Raw genomic sequence first — 22,918 nt, 5'->3', positions numbered from 1 at the left:
CCCAGCGGGTGGGGCAGAGGAGGCCCCATCGCAGATAATCTTGCACCCCAGACCTGGGCGGCAGCTGCATGGAGAGGGCAGACAGGGGGCGGGGCACAGGGAGGGGCGGGGCTAAGCGGGTTATAGCCCCGCCTTCCTAGCAGGGGCTAGGGGCCAAAGCGGCAGAGGGGGCGGGTCCGAGCCGGCTTGGCCCCGCCCCTCCCCGCAGGTGCCGCGGAGGGGGCGGGTCCGAGCCGGCCTGGCCCCGCCCCCGCAGATAAGGCGGCGGGCGGCAGCGCCGGGCGCAGAGCGCAGGATGAAGCGGCGCAGCGAGCGAGGGGTCGCGCCGCCGCCCGGGCCCCAGGGGGAGGGTCCCGCGGCCCGGGCTGGAGACCCCCCTGCGGGCTCCCCGCGGCCCAGGCGGTAAGTCTCGCTCCGCTGGGGGAGGGGGCGGCTCTCCTCCCCCTCCCTCCCGCTGCTGTGCGCCCCCTCTGGGGGTGTCTCCCTCGCGCTCCTGTGCACCTGGGCAGGTCCCCACCTGCCGGGGGTCTCCTCTTCGCCTAGCCCTGCGCGGCACCCGCCCCCTTATCCCTGCTCCGAGTGAAGTGATGCCAGGCGTGTCGTGTCCGGACCGGCTCGCGGCTGGCAGGGGAGGGCTGCTCGGGGGTGCCCAGGGGTCTCCCTGCTTCCCCCCAGTGGAGGAATGGGGCGGTGATGCACAGCCACGGCTTGCTGCCCCACTAGGGGGTTGTGAGGGGGGGGAGTGAAGAGCATCCCAAACTCTCTGTGCCTCTAGGTCACTGTCCCCACCTGGGCTGGGCTGTGAGGCAGCAGGAGCGGATGCTCTCCTGGCTTCCCCTTACCCAGCCCTGGGGGGGACAGTGACCTGGAGGCGGGGAGCCCTGGCCTTCCTCCCCAGCCTCCTTGGGGTGTGGAGGAGCAGCGTTGGAGGGGGGAGCCAGCAGCGTTGCCAGGTGTTCTGTGCGTCTAAGTCAGTTTCCCTATGTGGGTGCAGGAGGTGAGTGTTGGGGGCTGGGGTCACCAGATGTCCTGTTTTTATAGGGACAGTCCTGATAGGGCTTTGACTGATATAGGTGCCTATTACCCCTTGTCCTGATCTTTCACACTTGCTATCTACTCACCCTATTGGGGGTGCACAAGGGGGGAGGAGCCCACAGGGGCCAGGGCGATGGAAGAGGTGCTATGCCCATGGGGATTGGGCTGCCAAAATACAAATTCAGCCAGGGTGCCATTTTACCTAAGTTTGGCCCTGACTAGCCGCACCTGCTGGTGTACATGAGGGTTACTTTATGCACAGGTGTGATGGGTTGGATCACAAAAACCTGCTTGGGAGTTGCCACCCGATGTGCCAAGACTACTTCTATCCCTGTTTTCCCTGCCAGCTCAGGACTCCAGCACCCTGTCCAGCACTCCTGTCTGCTCCAACACAGACCCAGGGTCTGAATTACTTGCCCCAGAGCTGCAGATTTACCTGAAAGCAGCTAACCGAAGTGTTCCTGTCTTTAACACTCAGATGCCCAACTCCCAATAGGGTCTAAACCCAAATAAATCCTTTTTACCCTGTATAAAGCTTATACAGGGCAAACTCATAAATTGTTTGCCCTCTATAACACTGATAGAGAGAGAGAGATGTACAGTTGTTTGCTCCCCCAGGTATTAATACATACTCTGAATTAATTAATAAAGAAAAGGTGATTTTATTAAATACAGAAAGTAGGATTTAATTGGTTCCAAGGAGTAACAGACAGAACAAAGCAAGTCACCAAGCAAAATAAAATAAAATGCGCAAATCTATGTCTAATCAAACTAAATACAGATAATCTCACCCTCAGAGATGCTTCAGTAAGTGTTTTTTGTTTTGTTTTTTCTCCTCAGACTGGACACCTTCCAGTCCTGGGCACAATTCTTTTCCTGGTACAGCTCTTGTTCCAGCTCAGGTCGTAGCTAGGGGATTCTTCATGATGGCTCCCTCTCTCCTCTTTTTTCTGTTCGCTCCTTTATATATCTTTTGCATAAGGTGGGAATCCTTTGTCCCTCTCTGGGTTCCCACCCCCTCTTTCTCACTGGAAAAGCACCAGGTTAAAGATGGATTCCAGTTCAGGTGACATCATCACATGTCACTGCAAGACTTCATTACCCACTTGCCAGCACACAGGTATACAGGAAGACTTACAGGAAAACACAGCCATCTGCAGACAATGGTCCTTGTTAATGGGAGTCATAAAGATTCCAAACCACCATTAATGGCCCACACTTTGCATAATTACAGTAGGACATCAGAATTATATTTCATATTTCTGGTTTCAGATACAAGAGTGGTACATTTCTACAAATTGGATGATCACACTCAGTAGCTAATAAGCTTTGTAATGATACCTTACAAGAGACCTTTTGCATGAAGCATATCCCAGTTACATTATATTCACTCATCAAATTTTTATAAAATCATATAGACTGCAGTATCACAACGGGTATCTTTTAAAAACTCTTTAAAAGTTTGGCTTGCAGTGTATTACACCCACCGCCAGTTCAGTTTTGCTTATTGAAGCAAAAGCTATATATATATCTAAAGCTTTACAATGGGTACAGATTGCTTAGAGGAACACTGCAGATCTGAAAGGAGGGTTAGAGCATGTTGTCCGACCCCAAATAATAACCAATTGCTGCTGATGTTTACTTAAATTAAGAACATAGACTATACTAGCTACTTCTACTGGAAACCCTAAAGAAGGAATTAAAATGACCACTTTCTTCTGAATCCTTGGGTTAACAGAGGTGGAAGAGATACTAGCTTCTGCTTTCACAATCCTCCTTAGTATTCATCCATTTGGAGCTGCGTTGGCTCTTCTCCCATCTACTACAAATTCCATCCTGTTTTTTTCTAGCTTTCTGCATACATTAATCACTTCCCACCCTATCTTTAATTATTGTTTCATCTCTGTAGAGATCAGAATAGGTTGATAAACTCTTATCCGAAATCTAGGCACAGTAGTGCAATCGGTCTCGTCTAAGATGACTCTTCATGGCGTCTGCGTTGAGCAATTCTCACAACTGTTCTGAGCTGCCAATGCATCCAATATTCTGCTTGTTTTTCTGATGTATGCTGACCTTATTATTTTTGATTAGTAGTTGCCAAGATGTGCTTGGCACTCAATAAACACACAAAGTGTGGTTTATCCTCCAGGGACTTAGTCTAAGGACTGGGTCAACATAGGCCAGGGAAAGGGGATGACAAGACAGTTTCCTAGATTTTTCCTGCTCTGTCTTCTAGAGAGCTTATTAAAACAGACATTCTCACTTTCCATTTCAATGTAAACAAGTCCCCAGTTAGGCCTTTTCCTGCCTGTGGTTCTACCCTTTCTAGATCGAATTGCCTTGGGAGTCTCTTATGTTGCAGACTTTTCAGGACAGGAATTGTCTTGGTTGTGTGGCACCAACATGTGGAGAGCTAGGCCATCCAATTCAGCATTCTGTGTAAATTCACATGGCATGAAAGTACCTTCTTCTGAGTCGTTTATCCGAGAGTCTACAACTATGAATGTCTAGGATCATAAAACCGTAAAATAGACTGAATTGCTTTGATTTTTCTTGGATCAAATGTAGTGGCCTGTAACTTCCTGCCTCCTTGGTATCTAGTGCCTGTGAAAAGTGGCAAACTGACAGTAAAGGAGACTGAAGTCCCCTTACCCAGTCACACACAAAATACACCACAAATAGTGGTAGTGGATGGGCTCCCTTGAAGTACTGAGGGTCACGACAGCCCTTTATCCCAGTACAGATCTGGACTAGATGATCTCCTGAGGTCCCTTCCAACCCTGATATTCTATGATTTTTTTTTTATTAACTGTATGTTGGCACGTGTTTCTTGTTTCTATAAAAAGAAAAGCATTCTTAGTCTAAAACAAAAGCATCACCCATATAATACGTTAACATTCAGTTCCCATCCAGCTACTTTCTTAAGCAAGTTTTCCCCCATTCCTATCTGAGAGCCATTCCCGCTCTAGATGATAAATTCTTGGTGCCTGGTTGATTTCTGCTCTCGCACCTGTGTGCAGCTCTGACTTCACAGGGAGGCTGCATGAAGTGAAGGATGGGATAGAAAGAACTTGGCTCTAATGTTGTGACCCGAAATGTCATAGATGCGTTTGTATGTTCAGGCCCTAGCCAGGCATCAGCAATTACAATGTTAATTACAATCAGTTAATAACGGCTGACACCTTCATTAGGGTAGCAATAACTGCTGGCATCATTCAGCCTACCACAAGGCTGGTCAGAACATTCGGTCAAAAGCTTCTGTCTTGTTCTAGGGTGATTATTAATGTCTCAATGTCTTCTGTAAAAACTCTTCCTCCATCCACAGCATTTACTCCACTTCTGATATCTTTCCTGCCATATTACTTTCCCAGCACTATCCCTTCTTCCTTGACTTTTGTCCTCAGTGTCTCCTCTTGCTTTCTGGAAAATCTGCCCTGTTTTTTAGACGTACAGTGAATTTGTACCCCTGTTAACTCAACTGTCTTCTACTCTGAGCCATACTCTCGGCTGGTGTAACGCCAATGACTCCAATTGAGCGTCTCTAGCTTACATGAACTGAAGACGCTGGCCCTTTATACTCAAACATCTAGCTCTCTTCCTCCCTTTCCATAACACTCCACGGTAGTGTCCTTCCTCCAACGGGAGGTATGTTAACAGAGCTCTGGTTTGAAGTTAACCTCCTGTGGCCTCTGAGATATTCACACTCTGGCAATCTCAATGGACTGCAGCAATATAGCTAGGCTTGCTTTCTGATGAGTATCCTGTCATGTTGAGGGGTGTCTGAACATGTTTGGACAGCGCCCTCAAAGGCTAGAGCCACATCCAATCAGAACAGCATCTTCTGGGAAGGTTTTGAGTAATTCCTGTTAGTGTGTGACTGGGTGTGCGTGGGAAGCCCTTTTACCTGACTCAACAGTTGCATCATGATCCAGCCTCATTCGCTTGCAAGACTCCATATTTCCCCAGGGATCATGTGAACTTTCTCTCCCAACCTGGGACTGTAACTCTGGAAAATCTCCCGTAGTTCTTGGTGTATTCATCCTCTTTTGGGTATTAATACATTTCAGAGGTAGCTTTGTGCTGCACTCACCTAACTGATAAAGCTGAAGCAATTAATAGGTGCTTCCAGGCTCTCTCCAACGCCTGGGTGTTGAATGCACAGGCTGATTGCATTTGCAGAACAATGGCTAGAGTAGTAATCCATGTTTGCTCACAGCATGGTCAAATTCTTTCTAAAGAAGAGTGCTGCTTGTCAAATGGGGGGCCCCCAGCTCGCTGTGTCGCTGCATAGGTGCCATCTTTGAGTTGCCAGGGGGTGCTCCTTTATTGGGGCCTATGCAAGACAGGCTGTGTCTATCCCCATCTGACAAGGTGGGGGGAAATAGTCAGTCCCCACCCTGCCTATCCTCTGTCATTTGCTATTGAGCTGTCAGTGCTTGCCTCCGATTGGCCCATCATGTCAGCCTGTGCTGCCCAGTCGTTAAACTTTCAAACAAGTCCCTTCCTGGTTTCTCCTTGGCTGCCCCTCAAACCTGGGAGGAGCTCCCTGTGAACATCCACAAAGCTACCTCCCTAACCTCCTTCAGCTCCCTCCTCAAAACTCTCCTATGCTGCGAGGCCTGCAAAAAACTTGACTATTAGGCTACTGGTGTGTTGTGACTGCTACCTATTGCCAATGTTGTCTCACTGTTTCCTTGTACTCCCCTGTTGGTCTGTACCCATCTTCTTTTTGTCTCATAGAATTGTAGGGCTGGAGGGGACTTAAAGGGAGCATCTAATCCAGCTCTCTGCTGTGAGGCAGGACCAGGTATGCCTAGAGCAGTGGTTCTCAACCAGGGGTACACGTACCCCTGGGGGTACTCGTAGATCTTCCAGGGGATACATCAACTCATCTAGCTATTTGCCTAGTTTTACAACCGGCTCCATAAAAAGCACTAGCGAAGTCAGTACAAACTAAAATGTCATACAGAGAATGACTTGTTTATATTGCTCTATATACTGAAATGTAAGTACAGTATTTATATTCCAATTGATTTATAATTATATGATGAGTATATAAGCAATTTTTCAGTGATACTGTGCTGTGACGCTTTTGTATTTTTGTCTGATTTTGTAAGCAAGTAGTCTTTAAGTGAGGTGAAACTTGGGGTTACACAAGACAAATCAGACTCTTGAAAGGGGTACAGTAGTCTGGAAAGGTTGAGAGCCACAGACATAGACCATCTCTGACAGTTTGTCTATCCTGTTCTTAATATCCTCCAATGATGGGGATTCCAAAACTCCCCTTGGAAGCCTGTTCAGTCCTTAACTATCCCTATAGTTAGGCCATGTCTACACTACAAAGTTAAGTTAACGTTATGTAAGTCGACATCGAGCCTCTGATTTAAGCAAGTCAGTCTTGCCTATCCTCATAGTGTCAGAGGAGTGCATCCTCACTAGCATTGCCGCACAGACCACTGCACTGTGGGTAGCTATCCCACAGTTCATGTAGCCAAGTGGAATTTTGGGTTGGGACCAAATTAGTTGCAGGGGAGTGGTTATGGAAGCATGGTATTAGCCTCCCATGATGCACTTCCCTCCCTTTTCCCCTCCAATCAACAGCAGACAAACCAAGGCCTTTTTTTCCCCCCCTCCCCCACCTTTTTTCGTAAGCCTGGGTTACCCGCGCAGCTGCTATAGCACGATAAGCATGAACCCCGCTCAGCTGTACGCTGTTGTGAGCATTACAAACACCTCGCGCCTTCTCCTGCAGTATTTACACAGCCAATACAGGAGCTGCCGCATGGAATGATGATGTGCAAGCAGCCCTGCCAGGAGGTGCAGAGCAATTTGCAGTTGCTGGCAACAGTCCTTCATCAGCCTGACATGGCTGAGTGCCACATCTGGGCCTGGGAAACGAGCACTGACTGGTGGGACTGCATTGTTAGGCAGCTAGCGGATGACTAGCAGTGGCTGCAGAACTTTTGAATGCGTAAGGCCACTTTCCAGGAACGGTGTGAAATGCTTTCCCCAGCCCTGAAGTGCAGCTATACAAAACTGAGAGCTGCTCTGATAGTGGAGAAGCGAGTGGTGATAACTCTGTGGAAGCTTGCAATGCCAGACTGCTACTGGTCTGTGGGGCATCAATTTAGAGTGGGTAAATCTACCATGGGGTCTGTTGTGATCCAAGTTTGCAGGGATTACTGACTTCTGCAAAGAAGAGTAGTGACTCTGGGCAAGGTGCAGGACATAGTGGATGGTTTTGCCACAATGGGGTTCCCTACCTGTGGTGGGGCGATAGACAGAACACACATCCCTATCTTGGCACCAGACCACCTTGCTAAAGAGTACATAAACCGAAAGGGGTACTTCTCAACGGTGTTGCAAGTGCTGGTAGATCACAGGGGCCATTTCACAGACCTCAACATGGTACAGTTAGGAAAGGTGCATGACGTGCACATCTTTAGGAACTCGGGTCTGTTCAGAAAGCTGCAAGCAGGGACTCTTTCCACACTGAAAAATAACCATTGGTGATGTTGAAATGTCAATCATGATTCTGGGAGTCCCAGCCTGCCTCTTGCTCCCATGGCTCGTGAAGCTGTACACCGGCCCCCTGCACAGCAGTGAGGACTGGTTCAACTATAAGCTGAGCAGGTGCAGAATGGTGGTAGAATGTGCCTTTGGACATTTAAAAGGTCGCTGGCGCTGTTTGCTGACTAGGTTAGACCTCAGTGAAAGCAATATCCACATTGTAACAAAGGGAGAAAAGTTTCCCTTGGAGTGGGGAGTTGAGACAGATTGCCTGGCAGCCCAATTTTGAGCAGCCAGAAACCAGGGCACTAAGAAGAGCACATTGAGGGGGCTCTGTGTCTCAGTGAGGCTTTGAAAACCTGTTTCAGCAATGAGACAGAGGACTGTGACACTTACCTGTGTTGTTCCTTACCAAACTGTCCCCTCCATTGCATTTTCTTCCCGGTAAACTCCACCCCCACCAACCACTGTGTTTGAATGAATAAAGAGCCTTTTCTCCTCAATTTGTTAAGTTTTATTGTGCACATAGACACACAGACAGCAAAGAAAAGTAAGATAACCTGGGGCAAAGGGGCTGATAACACCGGTGTGTGGGGAGAGAAACTAGAAAAGCTTGCTTACAGATGCAATCACAATCAAAGGTGCGGGAATGGGTGCCTTCTGGTCCTTGTACCCTCCCTTGGTGCAAGGGATACCCAACTCCCCACCCCCGCCGCCTCATAGGACGTTTGGGGGAGGAGGATGTAGAACTGGGTGGTGATGGCAGAAGGTTCAGCATAAGCCGGAGTCCCTTTGCAGCCTCCAGCTGCCTTTCTTGAACCTCAGTCAGATGCCTCAACATGTCTGATTTCTCCTTCATAATCCGCAGCATCTCTTCCTGCGTGGCATGCTCTTGTTCCCTGCTTGATCTCCTGTCCTCCTGGTCCATGTCCAGGTTCTCAGACAGTGTAATCCTCCATACTCTGAGCTCCAGCTTGTCACTCTCGGAGGCGCGCATTAACTCATTGACCATATCCTCCCAAGTCTTCTTTTTTCTGCCTTCTAATCTGGGAAAGTTTCTGTCCTGGTATGGAGGGTGCGCTGACGCACAAAGTTTCAGCTACAATGAATGCAAAGCACAAGGGTAGCATTGACTGTGCATACCTTGTTTCTGGTGCAAGGTTAATGCTTTTTATAAAAAACACACCCCTCAATGCACTTCCTTGCAACCCACAACACAGTCACAGCTGCTGGCTATTGCAAGAGTTGGTTTGCTGCTCCAGCCATGGTGAGTAAGACCTCGAGGCATGATATCTTGTGCTGCTGCTTTTGTGAAGACATCCTTGGGATCACAGGTTGGAACTTGAGGGGTGAAAAACCCCTTTCCCCTGTCAACCTGGAAGATGCTTGAGGACAGGCACCAGTGTAAAGCCCCTCCAAATTATTTTTTTACAAAAGCGACACCGGGGTGTGTGTGTGACAAACAGGAAGCCGTGCTCTCCCACCATTTAAAAAAAGGTGGGGGTTGCAATACATGGTGATCCCTTCCAACCATGACACAGTTGGGACAGCGTGGTTGTGTGATCCAGATTTCACCAAATGGGCGAAGTACTTGTTGAATTGTTTGCAGTTTAAGGGCTAGCATTGAAACCTTCCCCCATTTACCCTACGTAACCATATGCGATAACCCTCTCCTGAGGGTAACAGAGGTGGCAAGGGAGCAGATACTGCAAGCATCCAAGACCTGGTCCTTATGCTGCAATGATGCCAGCAGCGTTAATAGTGGAGGGGGGTGGGAAAGTGTCCTACTGGGGTGGACGAAATAAGGCAGCCCTTCCTTGAAACCTTCTGCTAAGGATTGCAGAGTACCTCCATGAAAGCTTCCTAGAGATCTCCACAGAGGATTCCCAGGCCATCCCCATGTCCATAAACAGTCTTTTTTCAGAGAGCACCTTCTGCGTAGCTGGAGATGGCCACCAATACCCACTACACCTATTTTTTTTTTTTCAGTTTAAACTTAAAAAAAAATAGTGTGTAACCCCAACAGTTTGATTGAAAATGTGTACTCACCTGAGGTGCCTTTCCTGGCATCATGCTCCGCTGCCAACTGGTCCTGGGAAGGGATGGGCTCCAGGATTAAACACAGTTCTTGGCTGTCAGGGAGAATGGATCCTCCTCCTCCTCCAGGGGCCATGGAGAACAGCTGCTCACCATTCTCTCATAAAGGCCCTTAACATGGTCTTCAACTATCAGCCCCCCCTCACCCCGTCTTCATTTCTCAAGACTAACCATGCCCATTTTTTTTAACCTTTCCTAATCGGTTGGATTTTCTAAACCTTTTATCATGTTAGTTGCTCTCCTCTAGACTCTCTCAGAACTGGACCCAGCACTTCACCTGAGGCCTCACCAGTGCCAAGTAGAGTGGGACAAATGACCTCCACATATCTCACTACACTCCTTTTGTTACACCTCTGAATTTTAGTGTTTGTTTTTTTTGCAGCTGCATCAGATAGACTCATTCAATTTGTGATCCACTGTTAACCCCCCCATCCTCTTCAGCATACCATCACCTAGCCACTTATTCCCTGTGTTGTAGTTGTGCATTAGATCTTTCCTTCCTGAGTGTAGTACTCTGCATTTACCTTAATCTGAAATCAACAAGGGTAAAGTCAATACTGTGACTTGTCAAGGTCGCTTTGAATTCTGTTCCTGTCCTCCAAAGTGCTAGCAATCTTCCCAGCATAGCGTCATCCACAGATACAAGTGTTCTCTCCACTCCATTATCCAAGTCATTAATGAAAGGACTGACCACTGCAGGACCCCACTAGATATGTCCTCCCAGTTTCATTGCAAACCCTTGATAGCTACTCTTTCATATAGTAATTTCATCTAGACCACATTTTCCTAGTCTGCTTTTGCACCTGTCATGTGGGACTGTCAAAAGCCTTCCTAAAATCAAGATTTATCCCATTTACAGCTTCCCCTATCCATCAAGCAAATAATCCTTTCAAAGAAGGAAATTCTGATCTCAAAAGATCAGCCACGTAGCCAGGTCAATATATAACTCAGATCTTACCCAATAATCATACTGCTGCCAATCCTTTAGTATCTAATCTATTGTTGTAAGAGAAGAGTCCAAATGGTCAAAAATCCTATACATACAATCATTGAAAAGTTCTTGTATCACATTTGAAGCAGTGGTGAAATAAACTGCTGGCTTGTAAAGTCTTTGGTAATGTCCAAAAGATTGGAAGGTCCTCAGTCCGTACGTTGGAATGCTCCTTTTAGTGTACGTCCACAGATCAGAGCAGGAAAGAGGCAAAATGCAGATGCTTCTGAAGTCCTTTATACTTTCTCCCAGTGTGGAGGGAAAGCTCACAGTCTTAGTTTGTGGGGAAAATTACAGGATGGAGTCCAGGGTCAGGTGAGCAAGTCATATGCCCTTGCATGCTTGGACTCCTAGGAGCAGCCATTACCCATATTTTGGCTCATGTGTCCACAGGAAGGCTCACTAGGTGGGGATAGGCATTTTCTATGACTCATTGTACAAGCTGAGTGTGTAATGGGCCATCAACTTGAATAGCTCCTTCACAATGTGCTGGCCAGACGGGATGTAAATTACATGCTGGGTGTTACCCCAGGACATACACCTTTGAATAACTGGTACATAGTCAATAGTCCTCACTTTACATACAAAGATGATACTAGATTATAAATGGGATAATCACACTTCAAATTGTAACTTTTCCATTGACACCTTACATGATCTACTTTGTACATTTGTTGCAATTGTAGAACAGTGGCAACGTTAATGATACAAATGTTTATACTTTGATCATACAGCCTCACTCCTTATTGTCCTCTAGGTGCTTACAAACTATTATCAGTTTGTACTAGTATCTTTCCAGGTATCAAAGTTAGGCTGACTGGTCTATAATGCCCTGGGTCTGCTTTGTTCCTCTTTATAATATATGGAGATATCTCTTCTCCTAGAACTGGAAGGGACCCTGAAAGGTCATCGAGTCCAGCCCCCTGCCTTCACTAGCAGGACCAAGTACTGATTTTGCCCCAGATCCCCAAGTGGCCCCCTCAAGGATTGAACTCACAACCCTGGGTTTAGCAGGCCAATGCTCAAATCACTGAGCTATCCCTCCCCCATAGCTTTCTTTGTAAAGAAAGCTACTACCTTTGCCCTTCTCCAGTCCTCTGGGGCCTTGCCCATCCTTCATGAGTTCTCAAAGATCATTGCTAGCAGTTCCAAGAGTGCTTCAGCTAGTTCCCTTCGATCAGGGCTGGGCAAACTACGGCCCGGGGGCTGCATCCAGCCCTTCAGATGTTTTAATCTGGCCCTCGAGCTCCCACCAGGGAGTGGGATCTGGGGCTTGCCCCACTCTGGTACTCCAGCTGGGGAACGGGGTTGAGGGCTTGCTCCACTCTGTGCATGCCGTGGCTCCTGGAAGCAGCAGCATGTGCCCCCTCCAGCTCCTACATGTAGGGGCAGCCAGGGGACTCTGCATGCTGCCCCCGCCCCAAGCACCACCCTCGCAGCTCCCATTGGCTGGGAACCATGTAGGAGATGGAGGGGGGGACATGCCACTGCTTCTGGGAGCTGCTTGAGGTAAGCACTGCCTGGAGCCTGCACCCCTGCCCCCCCTCCCATGCCCCTGCCCCAGCCCTGATCCTCCTCCTGCCCTCTGAATCCCTCAGTGCTAGCCTGGAGCACACTGCCTCGTCCCCACCCCAGAGCCCGCACCCCCTGCCGGAGCCCTCACACACACGCACCCCAACCCCCTGCCCCAGCCTGGAGCCCCTTTCTGCACCCTGAACTCCTCATTTCTGGCCCCGCCCCCTCCTGCACCCCAACCCCATTCATGCCCCCCTCCCCCACCCATACAATTTCCATACCCAGATGTGGCCCTCGGGCCAAAAAGTTTGCCCACCCCTGCCTTAGATGAATTTTACAGGGTTGTGCTGACTTGAATACATCTAACTTATGTAAGATATTCTTTAACATGTTTTTTCCCTATGTTGGCTTGTCTTCCTTTTCCCCTTGTTAATATTGTGTTGAATATCTGGTCTCCATTAGCATTTTTAGTGAAGACTGAGCAAAGTAGATATTAAACACCTCAGCCTTCTTGATTTCATCATTTATTAGCTCTTTCCCTCTAAGTAGAGGACCTACGCGTTTCATCTTTCTCTCAATGTAGTTCTAGAACCTCTTATTTCTTTTTATGGCCCTTGCTATGTGTAACATTGTGCCTTAGCCTTCCTGACTTGTCCCTGCATGCGTGTGCTATTCTTTTGAACCCTTCCTTAGCAAATCATCCATGTTTCCACACTTTGTAGGATTCTTTTTATTCTTTGTAGTCATTAAAGGTCCAAACTCTGTGTGCACATTTGTAATATATCAAAATACTTTGCAATTTTGAAGGATACGCATGAGCCTCAATGAATCAAGTAGCATTTAATTAAGATTTGTCCTCCCACAGCATGGTGGGGCGGAAAAATGTAGGTTAGCCCAACTATCTCAAACAGCAAATACTTATTGCATCTTGCCTCCTGGAAAGCAATAAGATTTGAAAACTGAGTAGCGTGTGCTGTGGAGATAATTGTATGTTACTTAATATCGAGGTTTAGAAACTTGACTTCTAAAGCCCTGCTGGAAAAGATGTGTAAAAAGGTAAAAGCGAGGACTAGCCAGGTCTGAAAACTTAGGCACAGCATGGGACGCTGTTGTGCACACACTCTGAACAGCAAGTCTGTCCCTGGTATACTCAGCCTCTGAATACTGTCTACCAGTCTGGGTGGGAAGCTCATGTACCAAATCTCTGGACATGCAGTTTAATGTCACGATTAGAATCCTAATGGGAACATTAAAATCAACCCCATTCAATGGATGCACGCTCTAGTGCAAATACTCTTCCGTCCCCGTCCCCCCCCAATCCAGGGAGAGAGACATACAACTGAACCATGGCCAACCTGAGCTTACCAATTCATGAAGACTTCCAGACCCTGCCGAAGGCATGCCTGAAATCTCACTGGATTTTTTGGGATCCGGCTAAAGTTCTTAAAGTGCCTTCATTCAATCCTGAGGCCCAGTGGAAAAAATTCTGGGACAATGCTTATGTCCCAAACACTTGATTGGCAACCCCACAAAGGAACGTCTGTGCTTCAGTGTACCCTGGAGACAATCGTCCGCACTGAACCACTTTAGAATGTTGCAAAAACAACAAGGAGTCTGGTGGCACCTTAAAGACTAACAGATTTATTTGGGCATAAGCTTTCGTGAGTAAAAACCTCACTTTTAAATCTGTTAGTCTTTAAGGTGCCACCAGACTCCTTGTTGTTTTTGTAGATACAGACTAACATGGCTACCCCCTGATACTTTAGAATGTTGCGTGGCAGCTGCTGTCATCTCTCTCCTTTTGGAAGAGGAGACAACACTGTGTCTGTGGACACCCCTTGCAAACTGTGGACCACACTGTAAGTCAGTGTCCGCTTTGATCACTTGCCAGTGGCATCTCCGATTTACATCAAGCCACTCCTGAAGCTACCCACTGGCAATTGGTGGTCTTAGGTCTGTACTGCCTGACAGGGAAATGAGTTCTTTTAAAATAGCTTTTGCAAGAATCTTAACTTTCCCTCTGCTGCAGAAGAAAACCCACCCCTGCAAAACTCTACGTCCCCTTTTTTAATCATGTCCATAAGTTAGAGACTTGACCCAACCCCTCCTCCCCACAAGTCCGATGTAAAGACCTAAACCTAAACTAACTTTAAATATTGTTTCCTTAAAGTAATGTATATTAATGGGACTTATTTGTCTTACAGGAGGAGGGCATCCTGGTTATTCAGAACCCTAATCCTGCATCTCTTCGTTATTTATGTTTCCGTACCATTCCTTATACGTCTCTTTCCTGCACTGTTGGCCAAGTTTGTCTTTCTCAATATTGGTAAGTATTCCTCCCGCTTACTTGTGTGGATAAGAAATTGTGGAATTCATTGCATTTCTTTCTCTATTGATTATCAAAGAGCAAAAGGGGCAGCTGGTGAGCAAAAGTGTACATGTTGCTTTACTAGTATCAAAGCTACACATGAAATTGTATCAAAGGGCTAAGACTGAAAGTAACTGTCTGGCAGATTCTGGCTAATTTCAAGAGATTTCTGGGATGTGAAATAAAACCTTTATGTAAACCTGAAGCAGTGTGGTGGTGAGAAGGGTAGATTGACTACCCTTCTGCAGTGCAGATGGTTTGGTGGCATGAGAAATGCATTGGGGTTGATGAGTGAGAATAGCAGCTTCAGATGAAGGCAAGGGACAATGGGAGATCCCTAATTGGCCTGACCTTCCTGGTGGCATTACATTTGTTACTCCTGGGGGAATACTGTGCCAAAAAAATTAAATTCTGCACACTATTTTTTTAAAATTCTGTATGTTGTTTGTCAAAATAACACAATATAATCCACGTCCACTTTCATTGAATTAGCATGACAAAAAGTAATTTCCCCTCTGATATTCACCCCTTGTCAACTGCTGAGAATGGGCCACATCCACCCTAATTGAATTGGCCTCGTTAGCACTGACCCCCCCCCCCCACTTGGTAAGGCAACTCCCATCTTTTCATGTGCTGTATATTTATGCCTGCCTACTCTATTTTCCACTCCATGCATCTGATGAAGTGGGTTATATTCCCACAAAAGCTTATGCCCAAATACATTTGTTAATCTATAAGGTGCCACAAGGACTCCTCATTGTTTTTACTGATACAGACTAACACAGCTATCCCTCTGAAACAATATAATCATGTCAGTTTCAATTATTTTGGTAATTTATTTCAAAATACTAGTCAGCAAGTTTGTCTGTAACAATACAGACAACAAAAAAGATTCAGGAAATGTTTTTGACAAATAGATCCTTACTAGGCGTAGTAATACAAAACTTTGAGTCACAATTCCTTTAAACTACAATACAGAACCGTATTCCCCGCACCCCTCAGAAGCAGTGCAAAGGCTTGTGGGAGTCAGGGGTAACAGAGGAGCTGAGGGAGAGGGAAGTAACTGCTGGGAAGGAGCCTGAGAGTGAACCTGGAAGGAGGTTGGGTATGAAAGGGAGAAATATGGAACTCTTTTTTTGAGGGGGAGGAAGGGTTGTTGGGGAGCCTCCCCCATGCAGACCCTGGCTGGCTCCTAGCTTCTCCCATTCAGTCAGAGACTCCCCTTCCCCAGGCACCCCACTCCCATCCTTCTGAACCCCAGGATGTGACCCCCCCCCAGCAGCCCTGTGTGCCCCATTCTGTCCTTCCCCCAAAGTCTCTTCACCTGCCCCCCCCCCCAGGCAGGGCACTGTAAGGAACGCAGCCTCTTCTCCGCTCCATTGGCTGCTACAGTGAGCCATCTGCTGTTCTGGTGCCACGGCAGCCCCTGGCGGCCAAAAGGCATAACTGCAATGCCTCTCCATCGGAAAGAATTTTCTGTGGAGGAAAAAAAATCTGCAGGCGACATGAATTGGGAGCATGTGCAGTGGTGCAGAATCCTCCCCCCCCGGAGTAAGTGTGTACTCCCATAGTCATTGCCTCAATCACAGGGCCAGGCTTAAGGAGCTTGGAGCTCCTTTGAATTCACTTGAGTAGCTAATGGAGGGACAAGGGAGAGGTTGTGTTTCTGATGCCTCAGACTTTGCAGGCATATTTTTAGGGCCTCCTTTTACTCTGCATCTCACAGGCTTTTTCCAAAATAAAGGATTTAAAAATATTCCGGATTGCTGTCAACTCGCGTTTCTTAAGGTATCTTGGAACAAGCTACACAAACTTACTGAGCAAGATCTGCCTTTGCCAGGGACATTGAGGCTGTTATACATAGAGAGTGCAGGAAACTTATGTTATGCAATCCAGGAAGTTTTTGGAGAGTGTTGGGGACAATTTCCTAGTGCAAGTGCCGGAAGAACCAGCTAGGGGCCATGCTCCTCTTGATCTGCTGCTCACAAACAGGGAAGAATTGGTGGGGGAAGCAGAAGTGGGTCACTGGGCAGCAGTGACCATGAGATGGTCGAGTTCAGGATCTTGACAAAAGGAAGAAAGGAGAGCAGCAGCATACGGACCCTGGACTTCAGAAAAACTGATGGGCAGGATCCCCTGGGAGGCTAATATGAGGGGGAAAGGGGTCCAGGAGAGCTGGCTGTATTTTAAAGAAGTCTTATTGAGGGCGCAGGAATAAACCATCCTGATGTGCAGAAAGAATAGCAAATATGGCAGGTGACCAGCTTGACTTAACAGAGAAATCTTCGGTGAGCTTAAACACAAAAAGGAAGCTTACAAGAAGTGGAAACTTTGATGCATGGCTAGGGAGGAGTATAAAAATATTGCTCGAGCATGCAGGGGTGTAATCAGGAAGGCCAAAGCACAACTGGAGTTGCAGCTAGCAAGGGATATGAAGGGTAACAAGAAGGGTTTCTACAGGTATGTTAGCAACAAGAAGGTGGTCAAGGAAAGTGTGGGACTTTTACTGAATGGGGGAGACAACCTTGTGATGATGTGGAAAAAGCTGAAGTACTCAATGCCTTTTTTTTTTTTTTTTTTTTTTTTTTTTTTTTTGCCTCAGTCTTCACAGACAAGGTCAGCTCCCAGACAGCTGCACTGGGCAGCACAATATGGGGAGGAGGTGAGCAGCCCTCAGTGGTGAAAGAACAGGTTAAGGACTATTTTGAAAAGCTGGACATACAGAAGTCCATGGGGCTGGATGCAATGCATTCGAGGGTGCTGAGGGAGTTGGCTGATGTGATTGCAGAGCCATTGGCCATTATCTTTGAAAACTCGTGGCGATCAGGGGAAGTCCCAGACAATTGGAAAAAGGCAAATATAGTGCCCATCTTTAAAAAAGGGAAGAAGGAGAGCCTGGGGAACTACAGGCCAGTCAATCTCACCTCAGTCCCCAGAAAAATCATGGAGCAGGTCCTCAAGGAATCCATTCTGAAGCACTTGGAGGAGAGGAAGGTGATCAGGAACAGTCAACATGGATTCACCAAGGGCAAGTCATGCCTGACCAACCTGATTGCCTTCTATGATGAGATAACTGGCTCTATGGATATGGGTAAAGGGATGGACGTGATATATCTTGACTTTAGCAAAGCTTTTGATATGGTCTCCCACAGTATTCTTGCCAGCAAGTTAAAGTGGTATGGATTGGATGGATGGACTAAAAGTGATAGAAAGCTGGCTAGATCGTTGGGCTCAATGGGTAGTGATCAATGGCTTGACGTCTAGTGGGCAGCCGGTATCAGAGTGCCCCAGGGGTCGGTCCTGGGGCTGGTTTTGTTCAACATCTTCATTAATGATTTGGAGGATGAGATGGATGTCATCTGCGAACTTGCTGAGGGTACAACTAAACTGGGGGGAGAGGTAGATACGCTGGAGGGTAGGGATAGGGTCCAGCGTGACCTAGACAAATTGGAGGATTGGGCCAAAAGAAATCTGATGAGCTTCAACAAGGATAAGTGCAGGACTCTGCACTTAGGACGGAAGAATCCCATGCACTGCTACAGGCTGGGGACCGACTGGCTAAGCGGCAGTTCTGCAGAAAAGGACCTGTGGATTACAGTGGCTGAGAAGCTGGATATGAGTCAACAGTGTGCCCTTGTTGCCAAGAAGGCCAACGGCATATTGGGCTGCATTAGTAGGAGAATTGCCAGCAGATCGAGGGAAGTGATTATTCCCCTCTATTCGGCACTGGTGAGGCTACATCTGGAGTATTGCGTCCAATTTTGAGCCCCCCACTACAGAAGGGATGTGGAAAAATTGGAGAGAGTCCGGCGGAGGGCAACAAAAATGATCAGGGGGCTGGGACACATGACTTACGAGGAGAGGCTGAGGGCTCTGGGCTTATTTAGTCTGCAGAAGAGAAGAGTGAGGGGGGATTTGATAGCAGCCTTCAACTACCTGAAAGGGGGGTCCAAAGAGGATGGAGCTCGGCTGTTCTCAGTGGTGGTCGCTGACAGAACAAGGAGTAATGGTCTCAAGTTGCAGTGGGGGAGGTCTAGGCTGGATATTAGGAAACACTATTTCACTAGGAGGGTGGTGAAGCACTGGAATGGGTTCCCTAGGGAGGTGGTGGAATCTCCTTCCTTAGAGGTTTTTAAGACCCGGCTTGACAAAGCCCTGGCGGATGATTTAGTTGTGGTTGATCCTGCTTTGAGCAGGGGGTTGGGCTATGTAGTAGGTTTGGGCTGAGGTTCAGCCCTCAGCGGGGCTGTGGGGTATCCCACTGCCTCACTCTGGTCCGGCAGCAGTCGGGGACCGCCGACCCACAGTTAGGGGCTCAGGCCCGTAAGCAGGGGCTGAACCAAGAGGTCCAAACACAGGCCCTTAAATAAGGGCTGAAGCAGGGGCTGGGTCCGTTTGTAGTAGCTCAGGCCCTGGATCAGGGCGGGGCAGCAAGCAAATAGTCAATCGGCGGCCCAGGCCCTTCAGCAGGGGCTGGATCAGTAGCAAATAGTCAGTTAGATACCCAGGCCTTTAAGCAGGGGCTGGGTCAGTTTGTGGCAGCCTAGGTCAGGGCGGGGCAGCAAGCAAATAGTCACCTAGGTACCCAGCCTCTCTAGGCCAGGGGAAACAGGGGGAGACTGCCACCCACGGGTTGGGTGGCACGGGGGACGCAGGCCCTCCCACTCCACTGCGTCCCAGCCCGGGGCCCTAGCAGCGGCGGAAACTTGCTGCTGTCAGTGGGGATCCTGGCCGCAACACACTGACATCGGCTCTGGCAGTGCTGCAGCCAGACTGGGGTCGGCTGCCCCCGGGCTACTTCCACACTCCCCCTCGGATGGTACCTGGGCCATCTTAGTGTCGTCGGTGCTCTCCACCAGCATTGGCTCCTCTGGTTAGGTAGCGAAGGGCAGGCTCTGCTCCTCCTCGGGGTAGCTGGCACGGGGCAGGCTTGGCTCCTCCTCCTCAGGGTAGCTGGCACGGGGCAGACTTGGCCAGTCCTTCTCAGGGTACCTGGCGAGAGGTAGGCTCGACTGGCCTGGTGACTCAGCAGGCCGGTCGCGGCTTGCGGCTGTTTCCGAAGCGGGAGCTCGGCCACGGACGTCTGCTCTCTCCGCCGGCCTGGCCTCCACTGAGCTCTGCAGGCGGGCTTTTATACTTCCGGGTCGGGGCCGTGACCTCGGAGGGGCGGCCGCCGGACCCGGTGGCTCCACCCACGTTGTTATTAGGGGAGGTTCGGCCCTCAGCGGGGCTGTGGGGTATCCCACCGCCTCGCTACAGGCTAGAATACTAGATGAACTCCTGAGGCTGGCAGAGGTAATATAAATATGTACAATCGCTTCTCGACGTGGAAGTGCTGTGTATAATATACACCTGAAGGGGGAAAGATTTCAGAACTGCTTGGCACTGGTCTGCCTAGGCTCCCATTGAAGCCACAGGTGGGAGGAGTTAGCTGAGTGCAGAAGATTCCACCGGTGATAGGTTGGGAATTGGGTTTTCCCGCAATAACATGAAACCTCTTCCTTGGAATCCGGTGAGACTTTGCTGAGTTTGTGACTGTGGACGTAAACTAATCCTGACTAGCTATCAATAGGATGATTACTGCACTGATATTTTGTGACTTGTCTTTCTCAGTTGCATTTCCCTTTGTGGACTTTGGGAAACCTGAATTGCTGCTGAACCATACTGTAAACTTCTATCTCACAACCGAACCGGAGGTCACCATCGGCGTCTGGTGAGTAGACAACCAGCTCATTCAGATTCTCATGGACTAGCAGAAGGAAAGTGTTTGAACTGTCAGATACCCAGAGGAGGTCTGATGTCTAAGAATTCCAAATCTCAAATTCTATTAATAGTTGACACCTGGATACCATGTGGCATGCAATGTAAAAATCTGTCCCTACTTAAACTTTCTAGATTCTCCAGCTAAAACTGTATTCTTACATTCTGCATAAAGCTGTACACTTCAGCGACAAAGCAAAGTACGAGCTTGCCTGTCTCCAGAACTTACTTTGTAGTAGTGAACAATAAAAACAGCAACTGTATCTGGATGCCAAGGGCTTGATTCCTCATTGACCAGTTCTGTGTATGCACCCACACCTACATGCCCGGGGCTAGATAGCCTGCTATTTCGCCACCTGCTCATGTACACCAAGGTGCAGCAGTGCAGGTACAAAGTCCATGTGCACATGGGCGTGGTAGTGAAAATCTGCCTTGAGTGCCAAGCTGGGTCAGTTAGCAGTGGTGTGCTGCAGAGCGCTGGGTGCGTTGCTCCCTCCATTGGATGTTCAGTATTTCCCCGTTATTCCTGTACACTGGCTGCCAGCAGATGTGTCCAAAGCCCTTTATCTGTCGCAGTGTAGCTGTTCCTGGCTACTGGACTGTGATGGTATGTGGCTATTTTTAAAACAGAGAAACGATGCTGCGTTATATTCTGCTGAATTAAAAACAGTATTTGGTCTAACAGTTGTTTTTCCTTTGCAAAGGGTATTCCATGTAGAGTAGTGGACAGAGAAATGGCCGGACTCTACCTAACAAAAGAGGCTGTGCTTGCCTGGTTTTTGAAGACCATTAACTAAATACAGTTATTCATCTTCCCAGTGTCTGATTCATGAAACAGTAGCATGTCTCCTTTGATCAGCAATGGAATATCCAGGTGCACTTGAGCAGGCGTGTTAATTACATACTCTTGGTTCTTTTAGGCATGTTTTGCCTGGCAGCAGGGGGATAGAAGCTCAAGGGAAGGATCACAGCTGGTATGAAGAAACTCTTGCAGACGATAATCCTGTTATAATTTATCTCCATGGCAATGGAGGTAACAGGTGATTAACATGAATAATACTACATTTGTAGGTTGTTCTACATTATGTTGGGTATATTGTATTGCTCGTGACAGTGACATCTGTTGCTGTCAGCTGAAGGCAGGAATAGTTTGGCTGTAAACTCTGGAAGTCCCCCTCTGCTGACACACTGCTCTTTCACTCTTGTGACCTTTCTTGTGGAGAGACAGCAGACTTGTTCCTGACTTTCTGGTGGTTTTATGATGTGGCTTATAATACTGTTTGGTACCCACTCCATCTCAACCACTTCTTAGGTCTTTTAGGTTGTAGGCTCTTGGGGCAGGACAATACCTAGCCCAGTGCTTCCCCCAATAGAAAGGTTTAAGAACAGTTAACTTTTTCCTATAAAGAGAATTCTGTCAATTCAGCATGTCAAACTGAAGTGTCTGCCTGTCCTTTCTCCATTACTGTGCACAACTCCTCCATCCTCCCTCTTTGACTCACCTCTGCATCTCCTCCCCACAACACACGCTCACGCCTGCCAGTTCTGTCTGCATGGCCTCTCCTGTTTCCACTGCAAAACTCTATTCCAGGCCTTGATTGTCTCTTGCCTTGATTCCTGCCCACTTCTCCTTCTGGCCTTCCTGCCAAGCCTTCCAAAATACTACCGTGGTGATCCCTTGCCTGGCTTGATGCTATGACAAAGTTCAGCCTTTCCTAAAATTCCTTCACTTGACTCCCTGGTCCTTCCAGCTCTGTCAGGCTCCTCCTTCTCACCTTCATGGCCTGCTGCAACTTAGCTCCTTCCTCCCTCTTTGCTCCTGTCTCCTTTCATTCCCCCCTCCCATATCCCCCCCCCCCTTTGCTCAGTCCAAGTTGCTCATTTTGTCCTTCACCTGTGTCTGCCTTGTGCCTTCTCCATTCATGCCTCCCCCTATGCCTGGAGCCTCCTTCCTGACCAAGTCCTGCCCTGACTGGACCTGTAGAACCTACTGATTTCATGGCGAGAGTCAGGTCAGGATTTGCCCCCCCTCGTGTATTGCAGTCGTCTGTGTGAGCCCCATCATAGCCAGCCTTGAGGAGCTGTCCTCCGATCCCCTTGGAATGGTTGCAATGTGCGTACTGGGTTGGATTTCTTTTAAACAATGCTCTTTATTTGGCTGTTGAGTCTGAAAATAAGTTATTGATCGAAATCGCCTCTCCCTTGAGGCAGACCTGTTTTAAACAACATTAAATAGCCAGAGACTTCTTTTGTTTCTTTCTGGTATTTCAGCAACTGTGGACTTTGGCCATACGTCCGTGTGCTCCAAGTTGGTGCACGTGCCCTGAACTAGAGTGCTGGGCTTCCATCTTGCTGGCTCTCACTTTGTCTTTAGTGATGATCAATTTTTATAGCATCTTGGGTGCTAAAATATTAGGTAGTTTATTAGCTTCCCATTGCTTGGTAAAGCTTTGTCTTTACTCCCAAATCTTGTAGTGGCTGTCTCACCCTCCCCCCCCCCCCCCCCCCCCAAACGTGACCACTAATCAATATGAAAAAATTCTGCTATAAAATAACTTGCACTTGAAATGTTAAGTTTGTTCTAAACTCATCCATTAGTTAAGGTTGCTCGTATCGTGCTCTAGAGGCCAGGACACCCATTT

The 22,918-nt window shown here is 48.0% G+C and overlaps 1 protein-coding gene across 1 annotated transcript in view; it reads left to right on the top strand.

Moving 5' to 3' along the window:
• The first annotated feature begins 274 nt into the window (after positions 1 to 274).
• Positions 275 to 22,918, top strand: part of ABHD12B (abhydrolase domain containing 12B) — a 36,768-nt gene continuing 14,124 nt past the window's right edge. The window contains exons 1-4 of the mRNA XM_054024709.1: positions 275 to 402; positions 14,353 to 14,474; positions 20,130 to 20,229; positions 21,197 to 21,316. Of these exons, the coding sequence (XP_053880684.1) occupies positions 296 to 402; positions 14,353 to 14,474; positions 20,130 to 20,229; positions 21,197 to 21,316 (449 nt within the window). The 5' untranslated portion in view covers positions 275 to 295. The remainder of the gene's footprint in view (positions 403 to 14,352; positions 14,475 to 20,129; positions 20,230 to 21,196; positions 21,317 to 22,918) is intronic.

The sequence above is a fragment of the Malaclemys terrapin genome, chromosome 4, assembly GCF_027887155.1.
Source record: "Malaclemys terrapin pileata isolate rMalTer1 chromosome 4, rMalTer1.hap1, whole genome shotgun sequence".
NCBI lineage: Eukaryota > Metazoa > Chordata > Testudines > Emydidae > Malaclemys > Malaclemys terrapin.
This window is presented reverse-complemented; position numbering and strand designations above follow the sequence as displayed.